Genomic DNA, 27,797 nt, shown 5'->3' with positions numbered 1-27,797 from the left:
GATGGTGCGGACGCGTTGGAGCCAATTGCCATCATCGGCATGGCTTGTCGTTTTCCTGGAAGTATTTCTACGCCAGAAAGCTTTTGGGAACTTCTCAACAACGCCAGAAAGGGTCACGGTGAGGTTCCTGAAAACCGTTTCAATGCTGAAGCGTGGCGACATCCCAGTCACGAGAGAAAAGGAGCTGTAAGTAGAAGAAACGGATCACTTTTCGCGTCTTGTCTTTACAAACTTGCGGTCATTGACTGGGTGAACCTGTAGGTCCAACCTGGTAGCGGTTTCTTCCTCGACGAGGACCCAGCAGTTCTTGATGCTCCGTTCTTCTCTATTACCGCCAAGGAAGCCGCCGGCATGGTAGATGCCCTCCTTTCTACACACTAAGTCGAATTATTATCTGACAAGGTGTCTAAGGACCCAATGCAAAGAAAACTGCTGGAAGTGGCCTACGAAGGGTTCGAAAACGGTGCGCATTGTTCATGAGAGACAGATACAGACATGGGTACAGTTGCTGACATCGCGTTCTAGCCGGCATTCCCATGGAGAAACTGGCCGGCAGCGACACATCAGTTTACATTGGCGTTATGACAAACGACTATGAACTGGTCTCCCAAACTGACATCTACAACCTTCCGCAGAATGCTGCTTCAGGAACCAGCCGGGCTATGCTGGCAAACCGTATCTCATGGTTTTTTGATCTGCATGGCGCTAGTCTGGCGTTAGACACTGCTTGTTCATCCAGTTTATACGCGTTCCATTTGGCTTGCCAATCTCTCAGGGCGGGAGAGTCGAGACAGGTATGGTCAAAACCAATCTAGTTCCCAGGACCAGTCAACAGACAACCGGCACGATATTTTATATTGGTGAATGACCTATTGACATATTGATAGGCGCTGGTCGGTGGTGCCAATATGATTCTTCATCCAAACTTCATCTCTCAGCTATCTGCAATGCACATGCTGAGCCCTGACGGTATCAGCCACTCGTTTGATGCCCGGGCGAACGGCTACGCACGAGGCGAAGCCATCACCACCGTCGTCGTCAAGCGTCTAGAGGATGCTCTTGCCGACGGCGACACTATTCGAGCTGTGGTTAGGGGCACTGGTGTCAACCAGGATGGTCACACACCTGGGATCACGATGCCCAGCAGCGACGCGCAGGCCGCGCTGATACGGTCTACGTATGCTGCCGCAGGGCTCTCGTATGACGACACGGGTTACTTTGAGGCCCATGGCACAGGAACACCCCTTGGAGTTTGTTCATCCCCATCTTTTCTTGATCGCATCTCATGGTTCGGAAAGACCAGTACTTACGAGTTATCTGCAACTAGGACCCTCTGGAGTTAGGCGCCGTTGGAGCTGTTTTTGGCCCCTCGAGAAGAGGGACTCAGACTCCCCTATACGTAGGCAGTGTTAAGACCAACATCGGCCACACCGAAGGCAGTGCCGGCCTAGCTGGTATTGCGAAGGCGGTCCTGGCCGTGGAAAAGGGGTATATACCTGCCAACGCCGGTTTCGAGACATTAAACCCGAAGCTCCGACTCGATGAATGGGGTCTCGCCTTGCCGCTTGAAACGATGCCATGGCCAGTCTCGGGCCTCCGCCGGGCGAGCATCAACTCATTCGGTTTCGGGGGGGCCAACGCCCACGTCATCTTGGATGACGCTCATCACTATCTGGAGTCGCGCAACCTGGTTGGTAAACACCAGACGGCCGTGTCTATCGACGGAGGCACATCTGCTTCATCCGAAAGCGGAGACAGCGGAATTAGCGACGTGCGCAACCATCGGGACAGAAGTAAACAGCTTGGAAGCGTCTATGGACGGCCCAAGGTCCTTGCTCTCTCAGCGCACGACCAGGCCGGGATCAAGAGGCTCTCCAGCGCATACGCCCAGTTCGCGGCCGCGTCTCAGCACCGGGAGGGCAGCTTCATTCACGACATGGCCTACACCCTGGCAGTCAGGCGCACCAAACATCCATTTCGCAGCTTCGCGGTCGCGTCGAGTGTAGACGATCTCGCGAGCTGTGTTTCCGCGGCGCCGGCGACACTGAAGCGCTCAGCAAAGAACGGGACGCTGGCATTTGTGTTCACTGGGCAAGGTGCGCAATGGGCGACCATGGGGAGGGAGTTGCTTGATGTCCCTGCATTCATGGAGAGTGTTCTCAGATCACAGGGGTACCTTGACGCACTCGGATGCAATTGGAACGCGATCGAGCTACTGTGTGACGAGGATGGCTCCAGATTGGACATCCCCGAGTTCTGCCAGCCCATCTGCACCGTGTTGCAGGTTGCCCTGGTCGACTTACTTGGTCACTGGGGTTTGACGGCTAAAGGAACTGTTGGGCACTCTAGTGGAGAGATTGGTAAGTATCCAACACTGAATGATAATGTGACTTCATGCTGATATATGCGTACGAATAGCGGCTGCTTATGCTGCAGGCGGAATATCCCACGCCAGCGCCATTAAAATTGCCTACTTTCGTGGTCTCTACGTTGAGGAGATCCAGCGCCGTCTCGAAGGTCGCCGGGGCACCATGCTAGCTGCGGGCCTGACCGCCGACGAGGCGCGGTCAGTCGTAGAGGAGTTTTCTTCCCCTGACCAGATCGCCACGGTGGCCTGCATCAACAGTCCCTCGAGCGTAACAATCTCGGGTGATGAAGACGCTATCGACAAGCTTGAGGCTTTGCTTCAGCAAAGGGGCAAGTTCGCGAGGAAGCTCCGCGTGAAGATGGCGTACCACTCGGCACACATGGAGGTTATCGCGGACGACTTTCTGGTATCCATGGGTGAGCTAGAGCTGAAGGATCAATTCACAGCGCCAATGTTCTCTTCGGTCACGGAGGAGGTCTTGGCGAGCCCGTCCCAGCTGAGCGCTGCCTACTGGGTCAAAAACATGGTCTCACCCGTACTTTTCAAGGGTGCCGTAGAGGCATTGCTCATTCACTCCGCTCTTGTGGAGGGAGCCAATACCGTACGAAGACAGAGGAAGGTCCCGGTGCGATGGACCGGTTTCGTTGAGATTGGCCCTGCGGGAACGCTTCACGGACCGCTGGACCAGATCATGAAGGCCGTCAACTCGAAGCTCTCTTCGGACCTGACTTACACCTCCATGCTTAAGAGAAAAAAGAACGCCATGTCTACCTCGCTCGAGGCTGCGGGTCTACTATGGGCCACTGGCCATAACGTCGACCTGCTAAAGGTCAACGAAGACCCTGACCACCGGGGCGCCCGGTCCTTGGCCAACTTGCCGCCTTACCCTTGGCAACACAGCAAACGCTTCTGGCACGAGACACGCGACAGTCTTGCGGTCAGAAAGCAAAAGAGGCCCAGGAGAGATCTCCTAGGCATCGAGTTTCCTAACCAGAACCCTTTTGAGCCCAGATGGCGAACTCCCTTGCGCTTGGAAGAGCAGCCGTGGATGGGGGGCCATGTCATTACTGGCACAATTCTGTATCCAGCTGCCGGTATGCTGATCATGGTTCTCGAGGCCGCCCTGGAGATTGCCGAGAATGACTCGAATAAAACAAGGAAGATCAGGGGCGTCGAGTTGGGCCAAGTCAGCTTTGAGAGAGGCTTGGTGGTCCCGAACGATGATGCGGTCGAGACTCACTTGAGCATGCGACCAGATGAGATTTTCCCTGAAAAGTATCACTGGACCATCTTTTCCATCCCACCCGGCGGAACTTGGCAGAAACACTCTTCCGGTACTGTCGTCACTGTCTACGAGGACACAGGTTCGACAGTTGAGGATTGGCAAGCTCGCGCAGATAGCTTCGATGACATGAAGAAGCGTGCCTCCAAGAAGCTTGACGTCGCAGCCTTCTACGAACAGCTCAAGTCCATCGGCATGGAATACGGGTCATTGTTCACCAATGTCGTTGACGCCGCTGTGTTGCCGGGTGAGCAAACAGGTCTCGCGACTGTTTCTATACCAGACACTAAGTCTACGATGCCGCATGGCGTCGAATTCCCGCACCACATCCACCCGGCGACACTTGACGCAATCTTCCACCTCATCTTCATCGCCCTTTTTGAAGGGAATCCCATGGACGAGGCGTCCATTCCGGTCACGGTCGAAACCATCTTTATCGCGACGGACCAGCCTTTCGGCGCGGGATCCAAGTACGTCGGGTTCTCAAAGGCGAGGAAGACCAACCCCAGAGAGGCGTGTGGCGATATCGTCATCTCGGACGAGAGCTGGTCGGGACCTAAGATCATCATGCAGAATATGGTGGTCCGTCAGGTATCATCTACTGACGCTAAGTCTCAGGGCTCCTCGTCGCCCTTCTCCCAGGCGCCAAAGAGGGTCGGCCGACTTGAGTGGAAGGAAGACGTCGATGCGCTTGCAGGCAAGGTAGCATCACAAGTCCTCTGTGGAAATCAGGACCATTTCACTGGTCTGGGCAACCCGGACTTGGCTGCGTACTTGGAGCTTCTTACTTACAAAGAGGCGGATTTGAGGCTTCTTGTCCTTCATGCCGAGGAGAATCAGGAATTGCAATCTTTGGCCACCATCTTCGCACCGCAAGAGGAGCAAGGTTTTCGCGCCGCCGAGATCACCTTTGCTGCGCCGTCTCAGGAGCTTGCAAGCCAATTGCTTTCTGAGCTTGCAGCAAAGCAATATCCACTGCCCAATGGTTCCGACGTTGTGTATGTGCCATCCCCTGAAGGCCTAGTCAAGAATTCGCCCGATCAGCTTGTTGAGCAGCTGGGTATGTTTGATATCGTTATCGGGGACAGTCGACAGTTGCTCAATGGCGGTGGGATTATTGGGCTGTCTCACATTAAGTCCCTTCTATATCCAGGTGGTCGAGTCGCTTTAGTGGGAGACAAGGTGTCTGCTGCCGACCATCTACGCGGCGCCGGCTTTGCCCCAGTTGATATCGACTTCAATAACGCAGCCGTTTACTCAACAAATGTCCAGAAGAAGGCTGACATTTCCGAAATCAACCTGATTGTCCGGCCTTCACCTTCGACAGCAGCCTTGAAAATCCAAGAGGTCTCGAAACGAAAACTGGAGAGCTCAGGGGTCGCGGTCAAGAGCTGCCTCCTCTCTGAGGCCGCTACTTCGGGATCTGAGATGTTTATCTCCCTTCTCGAGTTTGATGACCCTTGGACAATCAATCTCACTTCTCAAGACCTTGACGAGTTCCGATCCTTGGTTTTTAGCGCCAACTATCTTCTATGGCTAACCAACGGCGGCATTGCCGACAGAAGTGAGACGTCACTAGCCTTCTCCCCCACCACCGGCCTGCTGCGCACTATTCGAACCGAGGTGCCGCAGATCCTGCTTCCACATCTAGATCTCTCCACAACTTCGAGCCTCAGCCCTGAAGAACAGACCGACTTGACAATGGAGGTGTTGAGCCTTAGCAGGAAGGACTTATATAAAGGAAAGAACAATGAGATGGAATTCCTCGAGTCCGGAGGGAGGCTTCTGATTCCCAGGGCCGTGGCAGACTTGCCCTCTGACCATGAACTGGCGTTGCGTTCTGGCCAGCTGAAGTCGGTTCCGGGCGCATTGTGGGCGACTGATGAGGCTGGTGACCTGAGTCCTTTGAGGCTCGATGTCGCCGGGTCAGGTGTTTGGATCGCGGACACAACCCAGAGTGAACCTCTCAATGACGAGGAAATCGAGATCCAGACCAGCCACATATGTATCAACGGCTCTGAACTTACTCGATCATCAGGTCATTTTGGTACAACAGTAGCAACGGAGGCTCTGGGACGTGTGGTCCGTGTTGATTCTGAGGTGCCGAACCTTCAAATCGGTGATGAGGTTGTCGTCCTGGTTGATGAAAGCGAATTCAAGACACATATAAGACAGCACTTCAGCCTGGTCCAGAAGGTCCCAGAGGACGTCAAGCCTGAGCTCGCCGCTTCTTTACCGTTGAGCTTCACGACGGCCTACCACGCCATCGTTGAAGTTGGTCGTCTTGCAGCAGGCGAGACCGTCCTAATTCACGCTTTGCATGGTGTCGTTGGACTTGCGGCCCTTCAGATTGCCACGCAGCTAGGCGCGGCAGCAGTCTTTGTTACGGTCAATGACGATGAAACGGCATCAGAGCTGGTGGCCGAGTACGACATTCCTCATAGGCATATCATCCGAGCAGAGGACGGTGACGCCGTCTCAAAGACCGCCATGAAGCTTACTTCCGGGCACGGCGTCGACATTGTCATCAGCGCTGCGTCGGGCAAATCATTGCACTCCGCCACGAGGACCGTTGCTTCCTGGGGCCGATTTGTACGCATCGGCACCGAGAGGGTTCGTCCCCAGGACATCAGCGCTGTTGCATTCGAGCGCAACGCCTCCGTCTCATCCGTCGATGTCAGACAGCTCCCCCGTGAGAAGCGTGCGCGGCTGCTCGCCATGGCGTTCGGATTCTTGCGCTCCGGCCTCGTGAAAGAACAGTCTCTTGTCACTAGCGTGCGTACCGTCCAAGATCTGGGCGACATCTTGTCGTCAACTACGGTCGAGCAGGGCAACATCGTTGTCGAGCTTGGGGGAAAAGCTGTGGTGCCAGTGCTACCGCGACCGCCGGCTCCGCTCCAGTTGGATGCCAACGCAAGTTACCTCATCTCCGGTGGCCTAGGTGCTCTCGGCCTGACTATCGCGAAGAACATGGCTCTTCATGGCGCTCGGCACTTGGTACTTCTATCGCGATCTGGCGTCGTGAACGCTAGGCAGGAAGACGCTCTCCGGGACATCCGCGATCTCGGCTGCGAGGTTGACACTCCCAAATGCGATGTCACGGTACGCTCAGAAGTTGAAGATGCGATACAAGCATGTGCAACGAGCGGGCGAAGGCTGCGAGGTGTGATTCAATGCGCCATGGTCCTTCAAGACTCCATCTTGCAGAATATGACCATCGAGAAATGGAACACCGCGACGCGTCCTAAGATTGTGGGGACGTGGAATCTCCACTCCACGGTGCCCACAGACCTCGACTTCTTCATTCTTTTGTCCTCCATGTCCGGCATCATCGGAAACAGCGGACAAGCCAACTACTGCGCGGGCAATGCGTACGAGGACGCCATCGCGCTTCACCGCCGGTCCCTGGGGCTAGCGGCGACGACGCTGAATGTTGGTCTGGTGACGGACGCGAGCCACTTCAGTGCGACGTCTACAGCCGACGATTACCTCAGGAAATACGGCCACTGGGAGTCGGCGAGGGTAACAGATGACGAGATGCAGGCCGTCATTGAAGCCGTCTTCCGCCAGAGTGCTAGGGGTCTCCCAGAGCAGCTCCTCGTCGGCATAACAGATGATGTGAAGCGCGACGGCCGCGCCGCGTGGCCACAAGACCGCAAGTTTGAGCACCGTATCGCGCGATCTGGGTCGTCTGCCGCTAGTGCAAACCCCAACGGCGCGAATGCGGAGAAACTCGGCGACGAGTTGGGCCGGGCAAAGACGTTGAAAGAGGCTGTTGCGGTGGTTCTCGGCGCTCTCAAAGCGAATCTCGCGGCGGCCATGACGGCTAGTTCGGACGATATCGACGAGGAGAGGCCGCTGTACAGCTTTGGTGTCGACTCGCTCAAGGCCGTCGAGGTGCGCAATTGGATCTTCAAGGAGCTACGATGTGATGTGTCTGTGTTTGACATTCTGAGCCCGAGCCCGCTCGCTAAGTTGGGGCCGAGGATCGTGGCTAGGAGCGCGCTAACGCCACCCGAGATTGCAAGCCAGGCGTTAGCGGAGGCATAAGGCTGTCAAAAGAATAGGGCAATGTGATCGACCATTGGTTCTTTTTTTCTGTTTTTTAATCGAGGTTTTGAGTGAGTAAGGTCTTTGTGGAATTGATGAAAATATGCCCTGATATGTCTCACATACATTGGGAAAGTAAATATCGAGAAACAATATAATGGATTTCTCTGTATCTAAGAGAAGAGCGACAGGATTGAACAAAGCATTACTTTGCGGTCTGAGTTTGATGAATACTTTTGAAAATCAATTTGGGCAAATCAAGTAGATGAATTTGGTAGTTTGCCGGCATTACCCCCTGCGTTCAGGTTACTAGCGTGTAGGTTTTAGATGATACAACACGGTATGATATTGAAAAGTCAAGAAATTCTTTCCGAGTACATGTAAACATGTATGTAATTGTGTGGAGTTTTTTTTTTCTAATTTCATATTGTTTTGCCCATTAACTTTGAAGGGTTGGAGGCGCAGACGTTAGATGGCCGCTTCAAAAAGAAAGACGCTTCTATCAATGTTCTCTGTATAAGATCAACAATACAAAACACGAGTTGAGCCTGCTTTACTACAATCATCACAATCACCACTTGATCGACATCTTCCCCTCGCAGGCGCTCAACCCGCTCCATGACCCCTCTTAACATCCCGAGAGTCGCGCTACACTGCATCTCTTTCATATGTCCTCCGGTAGTGTTTTGGAGGTCTGTTAACATCCCAACCAGTATCCGCAAGCGGTGGCGAACGAGCCGCTTCAGAAAAATCAACTTCAAGTCTTCGTCTAGGACCTCGTAGTCACCTATCCGTAGCTCTGTCGTATGTATCAATGACTGTTTGCGATAGGGTGCCGCCATCGTCCCCGCCGGCGCTGGTATGTAAAGCTTCCCCAGTCCAACTCCGCTCGCGGACGGCTGGCTGCGGTGGGTGCTCTGATACGCCGCGCCAGTATTGCTATCCCCGGCGGTATTCTTGTTCGAACCACCTGAGCCTCCTCGAACTAAGCTCTGATGATCTACGGCGGCCATATTGGGCTTGACTTTCTCGATGAAGCAATCCAGTAGCCGGGTCGCCTGGTCCATGATGATGGAAAGCAAAAGTAAGCTACTGTCATTTGCTAGACAATGTGGGCAGTTAAGGAGCCCCTTTGTGAGCGCTTGCATATTCCGGTCAATTTGTAGAATCGTGTCGACATTTGGGGCGACCGTGGAGTTGGTGAGGCTATTCAGACCGGCGAGCTGTTGGCTGAGACATCGGTAACAGTCGTTGCTGCACATGAGGGAGGATGAGGTCAATGATGATGTGGAAACAGGGAGAGATTGTGTGTGAAAGTGCATTGATGTTTCTTCGGGGCCAAACACGTCGGACACTGCTGTTACCGCCGCGGCTGCACCACTTTCAGACATATTAATGGTGGAACTCGAAGGGCGTTTAGTCGTGCCAGTAAGAGCTTCACTTCCAAACTGCTCGTGTTGGTCCACTGGGGTGTTGTAATGACTTGGTTCGGTAGCCCAGTTCTGAAGATCCTCAAACGTCGTCTCGGTCAAACTGACAGCGGCGAGGGACTCTGAAGACGCAGGGTCAGTCGTAAACAGTGTCTCCATCACTACGTCAAACTGATGGTTGTTGTCTATCACTGGCTGATGCAAAGCGCTAGGGATTACTATCGTGCTAGCCACTTCATCCTTGCCTCCAGACATGGCGTCGAGGAAGGCATCTGTGAAGGGCGAAATTGTCTCGTGGAAAGCTGGGGTTGGGACTTTCTGCAAAGAGGTAGACGTTGATGGTCCACCATGGCTCTGGCCCATATTCGTAACCTCGCCTTCGTGATTCTCATCATGGCCGGCTCCATTCGCACCTGCGACACCCGAAGATTGTACTGTTGACGATGACGGCGGGGGTGGCGGTGGTTGTCGTTGCTGCCGGGGTTGTTGTTGCTGTTGTTGAGTCGATTCATCTAGTTGATTGGAGGAATGTTTTCGAGGCCGGCCGAGCCGGCGGATCGGAGAGTACACACATGGGAGACCGAGTCGGGCGCACCGCCGACACGCCGGTTTTTCCTGAGAGCACTTGAGATTCGTATCTTGACAGCGGTCACAAGAGTTGCGGAGCCTAAAGTGCCGGTTTGGGTGGTTCCCCGCCTGGTCTCGGCTTCCCTGGCCCTCCGTAACGAGGGCTGGACTAGCTTCCCCAGGCTGTATTTCGATATTACTCATATCGTATACGAGGTCATATGAGGTCTGATGTACCTTCGGCTTCTTGAAGTTGTCCTTTTCCACCCTTTGTTGGATGGTCCGGCATCCGTCCCAACCATAAGAAGGCGAGCTAAAACTCATCACTCGAATATGAGGCAAATAAGATTTGGCACCCTCACTTTTATATCTGCTACTTATCTCACAGGCATTCACTAGCATACTAGGCAGCCAGATCCCTTCCTCTGCAGAGATGTGGCACTGTGTAAGCGCTTTACTTGATGGAGGTACATCTTCTGGGCTTATGTCTGTTGATAGCCTGGTTTCTTCGTATGTGCACATCACGCGGTGGACGCGCACGTTACGGAGTAGTCAGTCCAATCAGATGACAGAAACCAACCATGTCCCACTTAAAGGATTTGCATGTCGACCGAGATACAAGTTTGGCCTCCCGTCACTCACACTCACATAACTCTCCCCTCATAGTTTCCCTGATGATTGTGCACTTTCAAATTCTCATACTAAGACGACAGTGACTTGTTGGTCATAAACTAGCCGGTATTACCCCGCGTATGGTCAAAAAATCCTCAAGTACGTTGAGGGCTCTAGTCTGACCGCCTGTCTAACCCTTTGACATCCAACATGAAGATACCATACCCCTGTCAATTCATGTACATGTAGGCACAATCCCACAATGCAACTTACAACTCTGGTAGTACAACCCGTATCTGAGGACCGTGGAAGATATATTCGACGCAAAAAAAAAGAGCAGCTATGGAAGCAACAAGCAAAGTACGACTGTATGCCTTTGACATGACATAGGGCGTGGGGGGTGGCTTTACGTCTGTCAGATCTAGCCTACATAATTCGGCTCGGCCGCGCCCGCCACGAGCGAGATGATAAGTACTTTGGACCAATCGGCCCATTACGCCGCGGTATCGCATAGAATACATGTAATATGCTCATCAGCCACTGACTCAAAAAAGGCAGTTGTCAAACTAGCATGACAGGACCGGGTGGTTGATCGGGTCATTTCCCAAACATTACGGAAAGACGGAGCACAAGTTCTTCCTTCTAAGACTACATCAATAGACCCTCTTGGGGACTGAATTTCGTCAGCAGAGTCAAGACGAAATTACACGATCGGCTGGAGAGATCCAAGAGAGACAACATCTATCTTCAAAATGGTGGCGAACAAGTCATTGATCTTCAAAAAGGTCCACGAGACGCCCACGGTAGCGGGACAGGATATTACTGTGGAGAGCAGAGACTTTGATCTTGACCAGGTATGAACACACGCAACGGGTGTTGGTCGTCTGTTGTTGAAATAATACTTGGCAATTCTAATACAATTGTGGCGTTTTGCTAATAAGTCAATCTAGGAATTGCCGGGGGGTTCCATTTTGGTACAAGTTCTGTATGTCTCATTCGACCCGTACATGAAGGGTCGCATGGTTGAGAAGCCGGTTATGGGCCCTTACAAGCTGGATGAGCCTATCCCGAACACAGCCCTCGCCAAAATCCTTCGATCCAAAAATGAAGGATTCCCGGTACCCGGCGGGCCCCCCACGGATCCTGCAGCCACATCTGACACCTGTTTCGGTAGTATGACGATAGATACCGCCTGTTCGGGCAGTCTAGTAGCCCTCGATGTGGCCTGTCGCTACTTACGTACCCGAGAGATGGATGGAGCAATTGTTGCCGGATGCAACTTGTACCTGAGGTGAGCGTTAGAACGAGTTTCCCCTTTCGGTCATGGTGTTTTGGTTTAGGAAACGCTGTCTGACTTCGGGGTGAGCCTAGCCCGGAACACAACATGGATGTTGGCCCAATGAAGGGCGCCTCGAGTTTGTCTGGAAAATGCCACACCTTTGACGTCAAGGCAGACGGTTACATCAAGGGTGAGGCCGTTAATGCGGTTATGGTCAAACGCCTCTCGGATGCCCTCCGTGACGGCGACCCTATCCGCGCCGTGATACTCGGCACCGCCACTAATAGTGACGGCAACACCCCCGGCATCGCCAGCCCTAGCTCAGAGGCACAAGCAGCGGCCATCCGTTCGGCTTATGCTAACGCTGGGATCACGAACTTTAACGATACGACATATCTTGAGTGCCATGGCACTGGCACACAGGCAGGTGACCCGACTGAGGTCAGTGGTATCGCCTCAGTGTTTGCACCGTCGCGTAGTCCTGACCAGCCCCTAATAATCGGTTCCGTGAGTTCATCTTCTTAGCTGCAAGTGAAATAATGCGATTTGGACACCACTGATACCCGACTAGATCAAGAGCAACATTGGTCACTCTGAGCCGGCAGCCGGCATCTCAGGCCTGATTAAGGCCATCCTGTCTCTCGAGAATGATACCATCTTCGGCAACCCTACCTTCGTGACCCCAAACCCCAAGATCGACTTCAAGGGGCAGAAGGTCTTTGCAACTCGCACCAGCATGCCCTGGCCAACAGGGGCGCGCAAGCGGGCGTCTGTAAACTCATTCGGATACGGCGGGTCCAACGCTCACGTTGTCCTCGAGTCTGCGGATCAATATCTCCAGGATAACCAGATCTCCACCCACGTCTCTTCCCACCTCGCCGAGGAGGCTGACCTCTTTGGTGACGATGATGATGCTTCCTCCACGACGGCACTCGCAAAGCAGCCCCAACTGCTTGTCTTCTCGGCCAACAACGAGTCTTCACTCCGCGGCTACGTGAAGCTACTGCGCAAGCACCTTCTCAACCCGAGCGTCAAAGCCGACTTGCGAGACCTGTCTTTCACGCTCTCAAGCAAGCGAAGCGCACATTTTAATCGTGGATTCTTGCTGGCGGATAAGGCGGTGATAGCCGAAGACTCTCTCGTTCTGGGGAAGAAGAGCCCTGAAGCTCCCAAGATCGGCTTTGTTTTCACCGGCCAGGGCGCCCAATGGTCGCAGATGGGAAAGGCTCTTGTCGATACTTTCCCTACCGCCAGAGATTTGCTGAAGCATCTAGACACTGTCCTCAGGACCGCTCTTGTCCCTCCAACGTGGTCTTTGCTAGGTATTTCTTCCTCGTCCCTGACGCATTCTTGATCGTAACTACTCACACCAATGCAGATGAGCTTGTAGAGCCGCGCAGTCCCGGTCTCCTTCGCCAACCCGAGTTTTCCCAGCCACTCTGCACCGCGCTTCAGCTAGCCATCCTGAGCGTGCTGGAAGACTGGGGGATCGCGCCGCGCAGCGTGGTCGGTCACTCCTCGGGCGAAATCGCGGCTGCATACGCTGCGGGCTATCTGTCCAAGGAAGACGCGATTAAGGTTGCCTACTACCGCGGTTTGGCTGCCAAGCAGCTCGCCAACGTCGTAGATGGCACCAAGAACGTGGGTATGCTCGCGGTCGGGCTGGGCCCTGAAGCCGTGATGCCCTTCCTGGAACCCTACGCCGGCCTAGTGCACATTGCCTGCTTTAACAGCCCCAGCAGCGTCACCTTGTCTGGTAAGGTGGACAAGCTAGAGGAGGTGATGGCCGCGCTTGTTGCGGAGTCACATTTTGCCCGCCTGCTGCAGGTGAACCTGGCATACCACTCGCCCTTCATGTTGGAAGTGAGCAGTCTGTACGAGGCTCTGCTTCGACAGGACTTCGGCACGTGCAAGAAGGATAGGAAAAAGGACAGCGTCCGCATGTTTTCGTCTGTTTCTGGCAAAGAGATGCGCCATGCTGCTGATGCGTCGTATTGGAAGAGCAATATGAGCTCTGCGGTACGCTTTGAGCAAGCTACAAAAGCCATGCTCGCAGATGACAACCGTCCGGACTTCCTCGTCGAGATCGGCCCCAGCGGCGCGCTCTCAGGTCCCGTGGCCCAGGTGAAAAAGGCTGTTCTTGGAGGAGGTGCCGACGTCCAGTATGTTGCGTCCTGGTCTCGTGGTCCCGCCGCGCTCAAGTCACTCTACGAGGTGGCTGGCAAGCTCTTCATTAGAGGCGGAGAGGTCAATTTGCCCAACGTGAACAAGACTGAGACTTGGAATCCGAGGACCATTATCGACCTGCCCAACTACGCGTGGGACCACTCTACACAGTATTGGTACGAGAGCGACGCCAGCAAAGACTGGCGATATCGTCTTTTCCCGCACCATGACCTCTTGGGTAGCAAGATTCTGGGTACTTCATGGCAGGCGCCGTCTTTCAAGAAGTCTCTCAAGCTGGCAGACCTGCCTTGGCTTCGAGACCACAAGATGGGTCCAGAAATTGTCTTCCCAGCGGCTGGCTTCATCGCCATGGCCATAGAGGCCGTCCGCCAGAACACCGAAGCGCTGCGCATTCTGGACAGCAAGGTCCCCCCCACAGAATACCACTACAAGCTTCGAGACATCAACTTTATCCGCGCTCTCGTGCTCGACGACTCGGACGAAGCTACCAAGATCATGCTAGCCCTTCACCCGCGCACGGGAGCAAAGGATTCCTGGCACGAGTTCAAGATCAGCTCCCAGGTAGGAGATTCCTGGCTCGAGAACTGCCGTGGTCTAGTCAGAATCCAGGAGAGCACCCCTGAGAATTCGACGGCAGCCGAGGGCAGTGTCAAGCCGCTGAGCGACCCCGTCTCCGGCGCACTGTGGTACAAGGCCATGCACGATACCGGCTACAACTTTGGCCCGGTTTTCCAGAAACATCTCGAGATCGAGTCCATTGTCGGTTCGCGCGAGTCTCGGTCCCTCGTCGACCTGAGTCCTCCCGCCTCAGAGCACCCACAGTCGTGGTATCCGATGCACCCTGCCGCCATTGATGGATCGTTTCAGTCTTGCGCCCCTTCTCTGTGGGCAGGTGATAGGCCCGGGATCAGTGCCGTATTGGTACCCGCCATCATTGATGAGCTGGCCATTTTCCCACTGGAGAGCATTTCTGGAAAGGGTATCTCCACGACGAGCTCTGAGTACGTAGGTCTTGGCCTGCCCGAAAGTACCAAGAGCTACAAGTCCAACGCAGTCGTTCTTGACTCTGAGACTGGAGATTTGCGGTTCAAGCTCACTGGCCTGAGATATCACCAACTGGATACACAGAAGGATCCCTACTCGTCACACACATACAGCCGCGTCTCGTGGAAGCCAGATGTGACCTACCTTACTGAAGAGACTGTGGCAGCCATTGCGGCAGCAGATGATCCACTCAATGAATTCATCGACTTGGCTGCTCACAAGTTTCCAAACCTGAGTGTGCTTGAAGCCAGCACGATCCCCTCCGACGCCAGTAGTGTGTGGCTTGAGGGCAGCAAAGCTGACCCTGCGGCAAGGTCTGCTTCTCGCAGCTTCCAGTTCTCTTCTTGCGATGCTCCTGCTGTCGTGAACGCCGAGGAGACGTACGGCAGTAAGTTAGGCGTGGCCTACGCCATGCTCGATGTTACAGCTGACCCAGAGAAGCTGCAGGCTCCTGAGAAAACCTTTGATCTCGTCATTATCAGAGCAGCTGATGGGACCTTGGAGTTGCAAGATACTGTGCTACGGAACGCACGCACGCTGGTATCTGACGGCGGTCACGTCGTGATACAGGCCATCGGAGCTGATATCCCGGCGATCTCGTCATCCTTGGGTTTCTACTCATCTTTTAGCATCTCCTCTAGAGACGGCAGCACCATTCACATTCTCGTCGCTTCCTCGGGAACCATGACAAACAAGCAAGGCATTGAGCTTGTACATTTCTCTGAACCAACAGACGTGACCGCGCAAGTTGTCTCAGGGCTGTCCAAGTTTGGATGGCAATTCACAGACAGCGAGAATACCCAAGAGGGACACAAAACTATTCTGGTGTTGAGCGATCTCTCCGCCCCAGTCCTCCCGACTATGATAGAAGCCCAGTGGCAGCTGCTTAAAAACACATTGGTATCAGGCAACCAAGTACTGTGGGTGACCTCGGGCTCCCAGCTGAAGGTCAGAAGCCCCGACAGGGCGATGATTCACGGTCTGGGTCGAACAGTTCGCAACGAGGATCCGTCTATCAATATCACGACGTTGGATGTTGAGTCAGCCACAGGTACCAAAACCGTCGCTGCCATAAGTGAGGTTCTTGAACGCCTTGGCAGAGCTGCCCATCGGAAACAAACAACGAGTATTGAAAACGAGTTTGTTGAGCGCCAAGGAGTTATACACATCAGCAGAGTGCAGCCCAACGAGGCTGTCAATGTTGTCGAAAAAGCCCTAGTCCATGGCGCCGAACTCATCGAGGGTGAGCTGCATGACTTTAACACGACGGTTCGTCTGCAGTGCGAGCGCGTGGGTACAATTGAATCGCTCCAGTATACCGAGGTCGCCGCTACGGAGCTGCCTGTTCCTGACGGCAGTGTGGAAGTCGAACTGTTCGCCGCCGGGCTAAACTTCAAGGACGTCGCCGTCACCATGGGCATTGTTCCTGAGAACCAACACCTCCTCGGCCTCGAAGGCGCCGGCGAGATCCGTCGCGCTGGCAAAAACGCTGCAAATATATACAAGTCTGGAGACCGCGTACTAGTCTTCAAGAAGGGAGCATTTGGAAACAGGGTCATCGCCTCTGTTGAGAGAACTCACCACATCCCTGACTGGATGTCTTTTGAGGAGGCCTCGACTCTGGCCAGTGTGTACCTAACTGCGCTTTACAGCATTTTTGATCTCGCCAACACACAGGCCGGGCACAAGGTGCTTATCCATTCTGCATCCGGTGGTCTTGGAATTGCCTCAATCCAGATTTGCCAATTTATCGGCGCGGAGATCTATGCGACCGTCGGCACTGATGAGAAAGTGGACTTCTTGGTAGACAGCTTTGGCATCCCCAGAGAGAACATCTTCAACTCAAGAACCACTACCTTTGCTGCTCGGCTCAAGGCCGCCACAAAAGGACACGGCGTCGATGTCATCCTCAACTCTCTCACCGGCGATATCTTGGACGAGTCGTGGCGCTGCATCGCCGATGGCGGAACCATGGTCGAGCTGGGTAAGAGGGATATGCTTGATCGCAATTACCTCTCCATGTAAGTCTCATTCATTTTATCTCCTGACGTGAAACCGACGACTGAACCAATCTTAGGGAGCCGTTTGGCCGCAATGCTTCATACCGCTGCTTTGATATGTCCCACGAGCACGTGTCGGACACTGTCATTGCCAGGCTTATGCGCCAGATGATGAGTCTCATCAGCCAGCGCGCAATTAAGCCCATTGCTCCCATGACTACTTTTCCCTTCGAGGATGTGGCGGGTGCTTTCCGTTACATGCGTGCGGCTAAGCACATGGGCAAGATCGTACTCTCCGCCAAAGACAAGGCGGACAAACCGACTGTGATGGTTCGCCCCGCGATACGCAGGTTCGATCTGCCCCAGACCACTTCCATCCTCATCGTGGGTGGCTTAAAAGGTCTCTGCGGGTCTCTGGCCGTCTACTTGGCCCAACAAGGAGCCAAGCACCTCGTCATCCTCGCCCGTGGCGGCTACGACGACGAGCGGTCACAGGCTGTGCTGAAGAACATCCATGCCCAAGGAGCCAAGGTCGATCTGGTCAGGGGCGATGTTTCAGTCTTGGAAGACGTTCGAAGAGCTTTCAAATCCTCCAGCGTTCCCGTCAGCGGCGTCATCCAGGGCGCCATGGTCCTGAGAGACAAGATCTTCACCTCTATGACGACCGAGGAGTACCACGGCGCCGTGGCCTGCAAAGTTCCCGGAACCTGGAACCTTCATAACGTCGCCCAGGAGGAGGGCCTCGACCTCTCCTTCTTCACTATGCTTTCCTCGGTTTCCGGTGTGGTTGGCCAGAAGGGCCAAGCAAACTACGCAGCCGCCAACGCCTTCCTCGATGCCTTTGCCGTGTATCGCCAAGGACTCGGGCTGTCCGCTGTTTCGGTCGACCTGGGTGCCATCGACGATGTTGGCTACATGCATGAGCACAGTGACCTTCGCGTGGCTCTGGACCGGGATGCCTGGACTCCCATCAACGAGAACCTATTCCGCCAAATTGTCCGCGTCTCTATCCAGAAGCAGCAAAGATCATCTTCGACGGGCAACTCCTCTCAACTCATCACCTCCATCGCCGTGCCGCAGCCTGATTCCTCCAACCTTCTTGCCGACGCTCGCTTTGTCAGCCTGGCTTTCGGCACCGGCGAAGCCACGGTCGGCGGAGATGGCAAAGACGATAAGTCGCGCGCGGTGCAGGCTCTGATGCTGTTACTGCAATCCAGTGCAGACGCCTCGCTTGTATTGAAGGCCGCTGTGGACGTTGTGAACACGCAGTTCCAGGCCACTCTCCGCTTGTCGGAACCGATGGAGCCTGCCAAGCCACTGAGCAATTATGGTTTGGACTCCTTGTCTGCTGTAGAGCTGCGAAATTGGGTTAGGCTGGATCTCGGAGTTGAGTTGACGACGCTTGAGATCACGAGCGCCACGTCACTGACGGCGCTGTGTGAGAAGATTGTTTCCCAAGATGAAGAAGAAGGAATAGAGACTCTCATACTTTTTACACTTTGTGTTTCATCTTTTTTTCACTGATATTATCTACTCCAAAGTTTCTTCATGTCTCAACTCAACAATTCGTTACAATGGTTTGATTGAAAATTGTTCCAGTTTTGTGTTCACACATTACAGTAAAATCGCGAATGGAGTATACTGAAGATGAAGTCATAATCTGAACTCTCCAAACACATCAGTACTTTCAAAAAGTTTAGAACGGACAGGAATAAGACGGAAATCAAGGTCTAGAAACTATTAAAATACCTAGCATTACTCACCCACTTGCTTGTCTAGGACTAGTACACGCAACACATATTTTTTTAGGTAACATTCATATCAATCGAATTACCAATCCCAATACGCAATTCGAATTATTGAGACACGACTTTTTCGTGACGAAAGGTCTTCACCGATTTGTCCCACTAGAGCTGAATAAGTGTCTGTGAAAAGAGTACATCGAGCTTGATAACGACAGATTTACTTTTCGCCCATAAGATTCCCGACACCGTCAGTCTTTTCAACCGGTAATCAGTCACTGATACAGATCTCCTTTGACCAGAGCCCGCACTCCAAGAGTATGCGGTTTAGGACGCGGTACAAATCGGTCCATGTGCAGATCCATCGCGTCGCGCTCCGTCTCGTAGAGTTCCATCTTGAACCTGCGGAACAGCGTCGCAATGCCCGTGTACAGCTCCGCCCACGCGAGCTGCATGCCCACGCAGGAGCGCGTCCCGCGACCGAACGCGACCATGTAGCGCGAGAGCTTCTTCCCATCAGGAGCCTTTGGGTCGCCCAGCCAGCGCTCCGGGCAGAAGGTCATGTTGTCTGGGAAAATAGCCTCGTCGTGGGACACGGCGTAGTTGTCCATGCTCACGGTGGCACCGACGGGGATAAGCCACTCGCCGTAACGGAGGGGCTCATCCTCGAGCGTGCGAGGGAGTCGCTGAGACGTTCCATATGCGAATCGAAGGGCTTTGTAATAATTTTGGTCAGCAGGTTCCGCATTCAACGGTGAACTTATCTTTGTTGAGAAAGCGTACTCACCTTCGTTGATACAGGCTGAGAGCTACGGCAATTGGGAGAGGGCGTCCCAGTCGGGAGGGTTTCTGGGATCCACAATAGCCTCTTTGAGCTCGGCCTGGAGCTTTTCTAGCACTAGGGGGTTTGCCAGGACATGAAATGTGCACAGACTGAGGGCCCGCATCGTCGTCTCGATACCGGCGCCGGTCACACTGATTGCCTCCTGCTGGAGGCGGCCAACTGTCTTCTCCGAGGCTGGGAGGTCTGACTCGAGGATAACACCAAAAATGGTCTTGGACTGCCCCTTTTCCTCTGCTGGCTTGTTTAGGAGGATGCGAATTTGGTTCGTCATTTCCTATTCAAGCGTGCAACACATTAGCAAAATGCATATACGATCCGAAAGTCAGCTCATTTCATATGTTTGACCTGAGCAATTACTAACGTTGTTAAAGTCGAGCACAGTTCCCATTTGAGGAGACATTGCCTTCACCCACGCAAGCGGGAGCATCTTGAACAGGTTGGTCACAAGGGGAAACTGCGTAATATAGTGAACAGGCTCCAGTAGATCAACCATAGCATCTGTGTAACTGGCGTGGAAATCTGGGGCATCAAGGAAATTATGCGGCTTGTCGAAAGCGTAGTCGTTGATGATGTCCGAAGTCCAGCACCCCCACATTTGATCGATACGCAACACCTTGTCTTTGCCTAGGTATTCCCGCGTGACGCGATCTGTGAGGCGATGCATCATCCGTTGAATGTTGGGCTGGTGCTCAGCTATCCTGCGGTGGGAGAAAAATGGGTTCAAAGCCGCTCGCCGCTGGCGGTGTCTGGAGTGGTTTACAGTCGAGAAGGCCGACTCTGGGCTGTTGAAACGGTGAGCGAGGGTGGTCAGCTTGCTGGAGTGCCTAGAAGACGAATAAAGCACATCGTAGAAGCTAGAGTCTTGGATGTGCAGCTCCCATGGGTTAATTCGAATGATAGGGCCTTTGTAAACCAGTCAGCAACACGGTGAGATCTTGGAAGAGTGAGTAGTCACACAAAGCCCACTCACCATATTCCTCATGCAACTTAGCGTAGTGCCAGATGAATTGGCCGCCATCGCCGCTGAAGAGCTCATAATAGGCCTCGTACCACTGCGTTAAAGCGGCTAGCTTCGGCCCTGGAAATTTGGCAAGCGGGCTGAAGGACAGACGGTAGATAGCCAGAGAGAGCAAATATATGCTGGTACCCACAAGCCCTATAATGCCATAGAAAGCAATAGAAGACTGAGTCTCTGGCGGCGATAAGACAACCATTGTATCTGTTAATGTTTGCTTGAGAATGATTGTGCGGTCAAGATGGAGCAAATGAGGGCTGTTGACCAGATTGGCGGGAGGGCGTGCAGGAAAGGATTGTAACGACCTAGCTTAAAAGTTATGGCTGGCTAATTTTCAGTGGAAAGTCTTTTCTTGCTGCCGGAAAGATAGGTAGACTTCAGGGCGTCAGCATCGGGCCAAACACAATTCATCTGAGCTGGTCGGGACATTCTTTTGTGACGCTAACTTTGCAAAACAATCCTTCATCATTTTTCTACGTCACTAACATCGGGGATTAACGAGCTTAACTTAGTCTCGGCGCCTGCGGAGGTACGTTGGGGGCTTTTTGTCTCCATTCTATCCTGCGATAGTCCTGCTATGTTTAAGTGATATAACGAAACTCTGAACTCGATATCGGCATGCTTAGCTCCCAGTGCCTGTTCGTTTCCGCAATGAGATTCCTATCCAAAGTTTCCGCTCCAGCCTCTATTTTGGGGCTAGCAATTACGGCCGCCTTTATTCTGGCACCAAATTCCTCCCATTGGGACCGCCCGTTCTGCACATGTACTGACGGAGATAGCTGTTGGCCATCCGACTTGCAGTGGCAAGATCTCAATGCCTCTGTGGGCGGTCGTCTCATTGCTCCAGTTCCTCCGGCATCTGTCTGCCACGACCCAAACTACGACGAAGTCAAGTGCGCGGCTATCCGTGAGGAATGGGTCTGGCCAGAGATTCAGTGAGCTTTTGACACCCAAGTGATTTCTTCCTTGGATCATACAGTCTGATAGTAAATTGCAGCGAATCTTGGCCAGGTGGCATCCAGAGCCCCTACTGGCAGAACTCCAGCTGCGATCCGTTCGGTCCTGCGAATAGTTCATGTACGCTGGGACATAGTGTCTCTTACGCTATCAACGTAACGAGTGGAGAAGACGTTGTGCAAGGTCTTTCATTTGCACGCAAGCACTCCCTCCGGCTGGCCATCAAGAACACAGGACATGAGTGCGTACCAAGCCGCGTTGAACGCAAAGTTCTTTGCAAATACCTAGATAATCATTGACATGCGTTTGCAAGTTACATGGGAAAGTCCGCCGGAAAAGGAGCGCTCGCCCTTTGGACAAGTAGCCTCCGTTCAATTGAAGTGCTGCATCTTGCAAGCGAAACATACACCGGTCCCGCCATCCGTATGGGCGCCGGTGTACGTGGGCTGGAAGCCTACACGGCTGCCGCCAGCAAAGGCCTTCGCGTGGTCGGAGGCTTTTGTCCGACGGTAGGCGTCGCCGGCGGTTATACCCAAGGCGGAGGCCACGGCCCATTGAGCTCACAGTATGGGCTCGGAGCCGACCAGGTCCTTGAGTGGGAAGTCATCACGCCTTCCGGAGAACACGTGGTGGCGACGCCTCTGCGACACTCTGATCTTTACTGGGCTTTGAGCGGAGGCGGACCTGGCACCTACGCCGTCGTGCTCTCGCTGACGGTGAGAGCATACCCCGACGGATCCATCGGAGGTGCAACCCTGGCATTCTCTACCACTGGCGTGGCGAAAGATGACTTCTGGGATTTTTTCAAAAGCTGGCAAGACCTTCTACCTAGCCTCACTTCCGCCGGTGGTACAGCTGGATATGCCGTCACCAAGGACGCCTTCTTCATCGCACCTATTACCCTCCCTGGGTGGACCAAGCAGCAGGTCTCCGGGTTGATAAGCCCGCTGGTTGATACGCTCGACGAGCTAGACGTACAGTACACGCTCGAAGTGACATCGACACCCACATTCTCGGAACACTATAGTAAGCACGGTGGACCTCTCCCCCGAGGCCCTTACACAATCCACCACCTCTTCGGCGGAAGGATGATCCCGCGCTCCGCTGTCGAGAAGAACAGCACCGCTCTTGTCGGCGCCTTTCGCAGCATTCTCGAAGACACGGATGCTTTTCTGGGATTTGTTGCTCTGGATGTAAAGGAGGCACCTTCCTGGAAGCCCATTGCAGATAATGCCGTGCTGCCGGCCTGGCGAGACACCTAATTACCGTACTGGCACAGTCGACGTGGAACTTTAGTGCGCCTAGAGCAGACGGCCAACGCCGTGCCGACGAAATCACCGACGTCGTTGTGCCGAAGCTGAGGGAACTCACGCTTGGTTCCGGGACTTATATGAACGAGGGTGATTTCCAGCTCAAGACCTGGAAGGAGGATTTCTACGGGGTAAATTACCCGAGGCTGCAGGCCATCAAGTCTAAATACGACCCCGAAGGTCTTCTCTTTGGGCCTACTGGGGTATCTAGCGATACATGGTCGATCGATGAACAGGGCAGGCTTTGTAAAGGATGGGCTGACGGACTCAGGTCGACTGGCCTCGTGCGGGTCGCCATGCTGAGGGCTTGGGCTACGCTAACCGCTCGTGCGGGACAGGCACAGCAGCTTGCACGCGGGTACTTTGACATTTCCTCCATGATATTTTAAGATCAGTAGATGCAATTTTTCCTTCATGGAATATCTAGGAAGAGTAGCGGGTTAATTTGCTTGCGGTGGCGGGTCATTTTTTATAGAGCAGGAGCTTGTGGGCAATGCGGCGGAATTCGGGGACTAAAATAGGCGCAGTGCTTACACCCGATAAATAAAAATCACCCGAGAAATTATGTACACGGCACCTGTAGCAGAATTTGCAGCAATTAAAACAGAATGACTGGACGATTCATTTTGCTGGCCATGTGCATCGTCTTACTTTGCCCATAAGTATGCTCCATACGGCACGATGACGGTGTCCCCGGAACCCAGCGCCCGGGCCTCCGGCTCCGCCTCACTCTCCACTACGGTGCCGGTAGCCCCGCTTATCCCGGCCGAGACTCGGCCCCAAAGAAACGCCAAGCTTGCCGGTAGACCCGGGTTATTGCCGCAGCCCAACAATAAGATACAGACAGTCTATGACATTGTTAATTGGGCTGCAGAGAAATATGTAGACAAGCCAGCTTTGGGTGTACGAGCATGTGAGACCGGAAACTCAAATGCAAGAAATGGATTGCCAGGAGATTCTCTGGTTAGTGACTTACCCGACCAGATGCACGTATGGCAAGGCCACTAATAGTGCATCGATAGTACGCTTACATATCATACCGAGATCATCGCACTCTCGTTCATGATGTCGGATCTGGCCTGAGGGCGGTCGGTCTCCAGAGGGCTGATAAAATCCTCGTCTACGCAGCAACAAGGCAAGTTTTCGCTGCGGACTCTTCTCGAATTCCCTAAACTGACGAACAACACGAAGCCCCCAATGGTTATCAATCGCTCATGGTGCATCTTCACAGTCCATGGTTTTCGTGACAGCCTACGAAGCTCTCGGCCTTGCTGGCCTCGAGCATTCTCTAGAGTCCACAGGCGCCAAAGCCGTCTTCGTGGATCATCGTCTCTGTCCAAAAGTCACGTCTGCACTGACAACCAAGTCTCTTCCGCGACTTGAGGTCATAGTCTACAATGACCAGTCATCTGGCACATTTGATTCAGACGCTGAGTGGATCAAAGACTTATTCGAACTCGAGAAGACACGTCCGCAACTTCAGATACTCAGCTTCAGCCAGCTATGCCAAGTTGGCCGGAGCAACATGAGTGACCCTGTTCAACCTAGTAGAGAGGATCTATGCGCCATCTACTACACTTCTGGGTCTACAGGAATACCGAAAGGAGTTCCGGTGAAGCACAAGGCCGTTGTAGCGGCAGGTAAGTCACCCTACTTCTCCACGACACTTGATCTTCTCCCACTTGGGATGCCATGAACGCCCATCTAACCAGCCGACAGTTACAGGCTTGGACTCTGTGATCGGCGATTATCTATCACCATCCGACTCTTTTCTCGCTTACTTACCGTTAGCTCATGTTCTTGAATTTGCCTTCGAAAGCAGCTGTCTCTTCTGGGGTGTTAGAATGGGCTACGGCGGCGCCCGTACGCTATTCGACCGTGTCACTCCAGCCGGCATCTTGGAAGTGGGAGACCTCCAGGCGTTCCAACCTAGTTTCATGATTGGTGTCCCTGCGATTTGGGAAAGGGTTAAAAAGGCCATTTTAGCCAGCGTGGAAAACGCCTCCTTTACTGACAGACTGGCTTTCTGGTCGTGGCTAAAAGCAAAGAAAGTATGGACCGCAGCCGGATTACCGGGGACAGGCGGCTTGAATGGGGTAATATCATCCACCGCCAGTAAGGTGGTTGGGTCCCGGTTGCGGTTCGCCATGTCAGGCGGTGGGCCCATAGCGGAAAGCACGCAGAACTTCTTGACCACGGTGATGGCTCCTTTGGTCAACGGATACGGCTTAACCGAGTCAATGGCGTAAGTTCAAGCACTCTAGCCTAAGTTCAAAGCTAAGTCAAAGCTGATGTCTTGATAACCTCTAGCATGGGCGGCTTGATGGATCCTGGGCAATGGCGACCAGGATCTATGAGCATCCCGGCCAGCATAGAAATGAAGCTAGTCGACTACTCCGAGGCAGGCTACCTCACCAGTAACGACCCATCACAAGGAGAGATCTGGATACGGGGCGATAGTGTTATGGAAGGGTACTATGACGACGAGGACGAGTCCAAGAGTGCCGTCGCGCCTGGCGGTTGGCTTCGCACCGGCGACATTGGGCAGTGGGAACCTACATGCAGCGGCGATGACTTTCATTTCAGAATCATTGACCGGAAGAAGAACCTTGTCAAAACGCTCAACGGAGAGTACATCGCGCTTGAAAAGGTATGACGCCGGTTTGCATGATGCATTGTTAATTTGGCGGTGGAAGGTGTGTAGACTGACCACAACTCGCTCATTCCAGCTAGAGTCTATCTACCGCTCTTCAAAGCTGGTAGCTAACATCTGCATCCATGCATCGCCTCACCGCGCAAAGCCGACGGCTATAGTCATCCCCTCGCCGCCAGCCTTAAAGGAAATGGTTGAGAGACGTAGTTTAAACACCGAATGCGGAATATCAGCGCTTACACGGCATCCACTTGTATTGCAGGACTCCCTTCTGCAGTTGAAACAGATTGCTGAGGAGGCTGGGCTTGCCTCGATTGAGGTGGTCGAGGCGGTTGTGCTTGTTGACGATGCAGAGTGGACTCCTCAAAATGTTAGTGCCGTCATTCAGAATTGAGTCATACCATCAAGTAATTCGAGACTAACATTGAACCCAGGGCTTGACAACAGCTGTTGGGAAGCTTAACAGACGAGGGATTGTGACTCGCTATCAAGGACTACTTCATCGCGTCCATGGTGAACATTGATGGGCTTTCCCCAAAAGGTAACACTTAAGGCGATAGCATCACAACTTCTATCTAAGTAGTGCATTCCTGCCCCTCGTGAGATTACATATTTGTGTATATGTTTACGGTACCTTGGAGTTACTGGTAGTCGATAATCTCAAACTGACTGCCAATTGACTCTTTGCGGCCCGTCTCAAGATTCTATTCTACTTGTCATGAAACAACGCTGGCGATGGAACCTGGTCCTTGGAAAATCACGGACTTAAATAATCTTTTCGCCCTTTAAACGCAAATCTGAGACGGAATCACGGGATCTGAGCCGGCGGCGGTTATACAGGGTCGGGGCTATTATTGGCGGGATTTCGAGAGCGGCCAGTTTGAACGGCTTCGCAGGCCAAGATATATGACGATAACTTCGTGGACGGCCGCACCTATTGTGTGTCTCAGCCCTATAAAAAGAGGCTTTGTTCGCTCACTTACTCGTAGGCCTCGGGGAGTCGATCGGTGGAATAAGGCCATATCTGATCAGACGCAAAAGTAATAATTCGAATGCTGGAACCAGATTTTGCTTGAATTTTCTTAAGTGGGGCACGATGTATCGGCGCCTATGTAAAGCACGCTGAGTTGCAGTAGATCCCTATGATATCAACGTAGCAAAATAAATCAAGATTGTTGGGCACACAACGCTACGCTGGCACTTCAGAAAGGGGGTTTTCACGTCCCCTCACCCTCTAAATTTCAACCAGCAGTCGGAGGAAAATGATGTGGGGTCCCGGTCCGGGTCATTTGGGACGGACAGGGTCGGGTTACCGACAGCCCCCCTGCCCAAAACCGGTGGGGGACCTAAGTTAATGTTAACGGAAGATGGATGACCTGTGAGAGCATCAGGTGTGGGTAGTGTTCTATCCACCCCCACCCTCCACCCCCAACGCGGCGGTTCCGTGAGATTCAGCACAGTCGCCCGTTGTGCCAGTGTGATGCATGTCATTTCACGTATTCCTCGCGCTTTTTAACAGATTCTACTTTCTGCCTTCTTTCTTCTGCCCAACGTCTTTTATGGATTTAGCTAATAGCAATGTCTATATGGCTTTAAATCTTTCCCTCCACTATACGTATGCAGAGCAGTGTGTGCATGGGCTGGCTTCTGCAGATATCTCATTTTGCTTTCTCACTCACCCTAGGCCTTGACCCAGAATGGCGATCACATATCTGACTGACTCTGTGAGGACGCCGCGGAAATTTACGCTGTAAAGAACTTCAAGATCACTCCCTCGCAGAGATACTTTCATAGCGAGTGTTGCAGGAGAAATCTTTTCTGGGAAGTATTTATAGCAGATGCGAATCCAGTCATCCTCCTTGGTAACTACATGGCACTTTGAGTACATCGATCTATCTTCTCGCTCAATACACATAGCCGACGCCAGCATGAAATTTTCAGTTGCCCTTCTAATCCTTGGAGCGACCAGCTTCGCCATGGCCGCTCCACTCCAATCCGAGGAAAATGTATCTCTCAAGCCGCGCAACGAGATCTTTGCTAGGGTAGGCATCCTCTCACAAGTATCGGAACAAACAGGCCTAACAACAGACTAGAAAATTTGTTGGGTCGAAAACGGAATGAGTTGTTACTATGGTGACGAAGTCTGCTATTACCACAGCTGCAGGAACTGCAAGTGCCAAGCAACTTACTGGGGCAGAGAGCTAAAGCGCCGAAACTGCACCAACAAAATCGATACTGACTGCAACTGGCTCTGAATGAAGAAGAGGTGGATTCTGTAGAAAGTCCGGAATATCGTATTACGTATTTATTGTTGTTTGCATTTAAATCAAAGACGTTCATGCTGCATTTCTCTTATGATAGACATGCTCCGTCTCTTGTAACCATTCTTCTCTGGGCATTGCCCCTTTGTCTCGGCGGCGGAGTATAGCTTGTACGTTGCTTCCCCGGAACTCGACC

At 53.1% G+C, this 27,797-nt stretch overlaps 5 protein-coding genes across 5 annotated transcripts; 4 read left to right on the top strand and 1 right to left on the bottom strand.

The window, feature by feature from the left end:
• Positions 1–142: 142 nt before the first annotated feature.
• Positions 143–7,700, top strand: N0V96_008905 (uncharacterized protein; the record flags this gene model as incomplete). The annotated part of the gene is made up of 7 exons (XM_053188845.2): positions 143–186; positions 426–463; positions 526–675; positions 776–794; positions 977–1,250; positions 1,328–2,360; positions 2,419–7,700. 7 exons carry the CDS (start codon positions 143–145, stop codon positions 7,698–7,700), a joined length of 6,840 nt encoding a protein of 2,279 aa, XP_053053611.2.
• A 3,361-nt stretch (positions 7,701–11,061) lies between these two features.
• N0V96_008904 (uncharacterized protein) lies at positions 11,062–18,192 on the top strand (the record flags this gene model as incomplete). The annotated part of the gene is made up of 7 exons (XM_065758485.1): positions 11,062–11,163; positions 11,260–11,427; positions 11,676–12,095; positions 12,160–12,910; positions 12,967–16,840; positions 16,897–18,108; positions 18,174–18,192. The coding sequence occupies 7 exons, from the start codon at positions 11,062–11,064 to the stop codon at positions 18,190–18,192; spliced, it is 6,546 nt and encodes a 2,181-aa protein (XP_065612878.1).
• A 644-nt stretch (positions 18,193–18,836) lies between these two features.
• Positions 18,837–20,619, bottom strand: N0V96_008903 (uncharacterized protein; the record flags this gene model as incomplete). The annotated part of the gene is made up of 6 exons (XM_065758484.1): positions 18,837–19,276; positions 19,349–19,370; positions 19,422–19,679; positions 19,767–20,308; positions 20,376–20,457; positions 20,557–20,619. 6 exons carry the CDS (start codon positions 20,617–20,619, stop codon positions 18,837–18,839), a joined length of 1,407 nt encoding a protein of 468 aa, XP_065612877.1.
• Positions 20,620–21,802: 1,183 nt separating this feature from the next.
• On the top strand, positions 21,803–22,639 carry FAA4_4 (long-chain fatty acid-CoA ligase; the record flags this gene model as incomplete). The annotated part of the gene is made up of 1 exon (XM_053188839.2): positions 21,803–22,639. The coding sequence occupies one exon, from the start codon at positions 21,803–21,805 to the stop codon at positions 22,637–22,639; it is 837 nt and encodes a 278-aa protein (XP_053053605.2).
• Positions 22,640–24,927: 2,288 nt separating this feature from the next.
• On the top strand, positions 24,928–25,734 carry FAA4_3 (long-chain fatty acid-CoA ligase; the record flags this gene model as incomplete). Its single annotated transcript, XM_053188838.2, has 3 exons — positions 24,928–24,932; positions 24,998–25,337; positions 25,603–25,734. The coding sequence occupies 3 exons, from the start codon at positions 24,928–24,930 to the stop codon at positions 25,732–25,734; spliced, it is 477 nt and encodes a 158-aa protein (XP_053053604.2).
• Positions 25,735–27,797: the final 2,063 nt, after the last annotated feature.

Source organism: Colletotrichum fioriniae, assembly GCF_027942845.1.
Source record: "Colletotrichum fioriniae strain IMI 355084 chromosome Unknown scaffold_11, whole genome shotgun sequence".
Taxonomy (NCBI): Eukaryota; Fungi; Ascomycota; class Sordariomycetes; order Glomerellales; family Glomerellaceae; genus Colletotrichum; species Colletotrichum fioriniae.
Note: the sequence above shows the minus strand (reverse complement) of the source record. Positions and strands in the feature narration are given on the sequence as shown.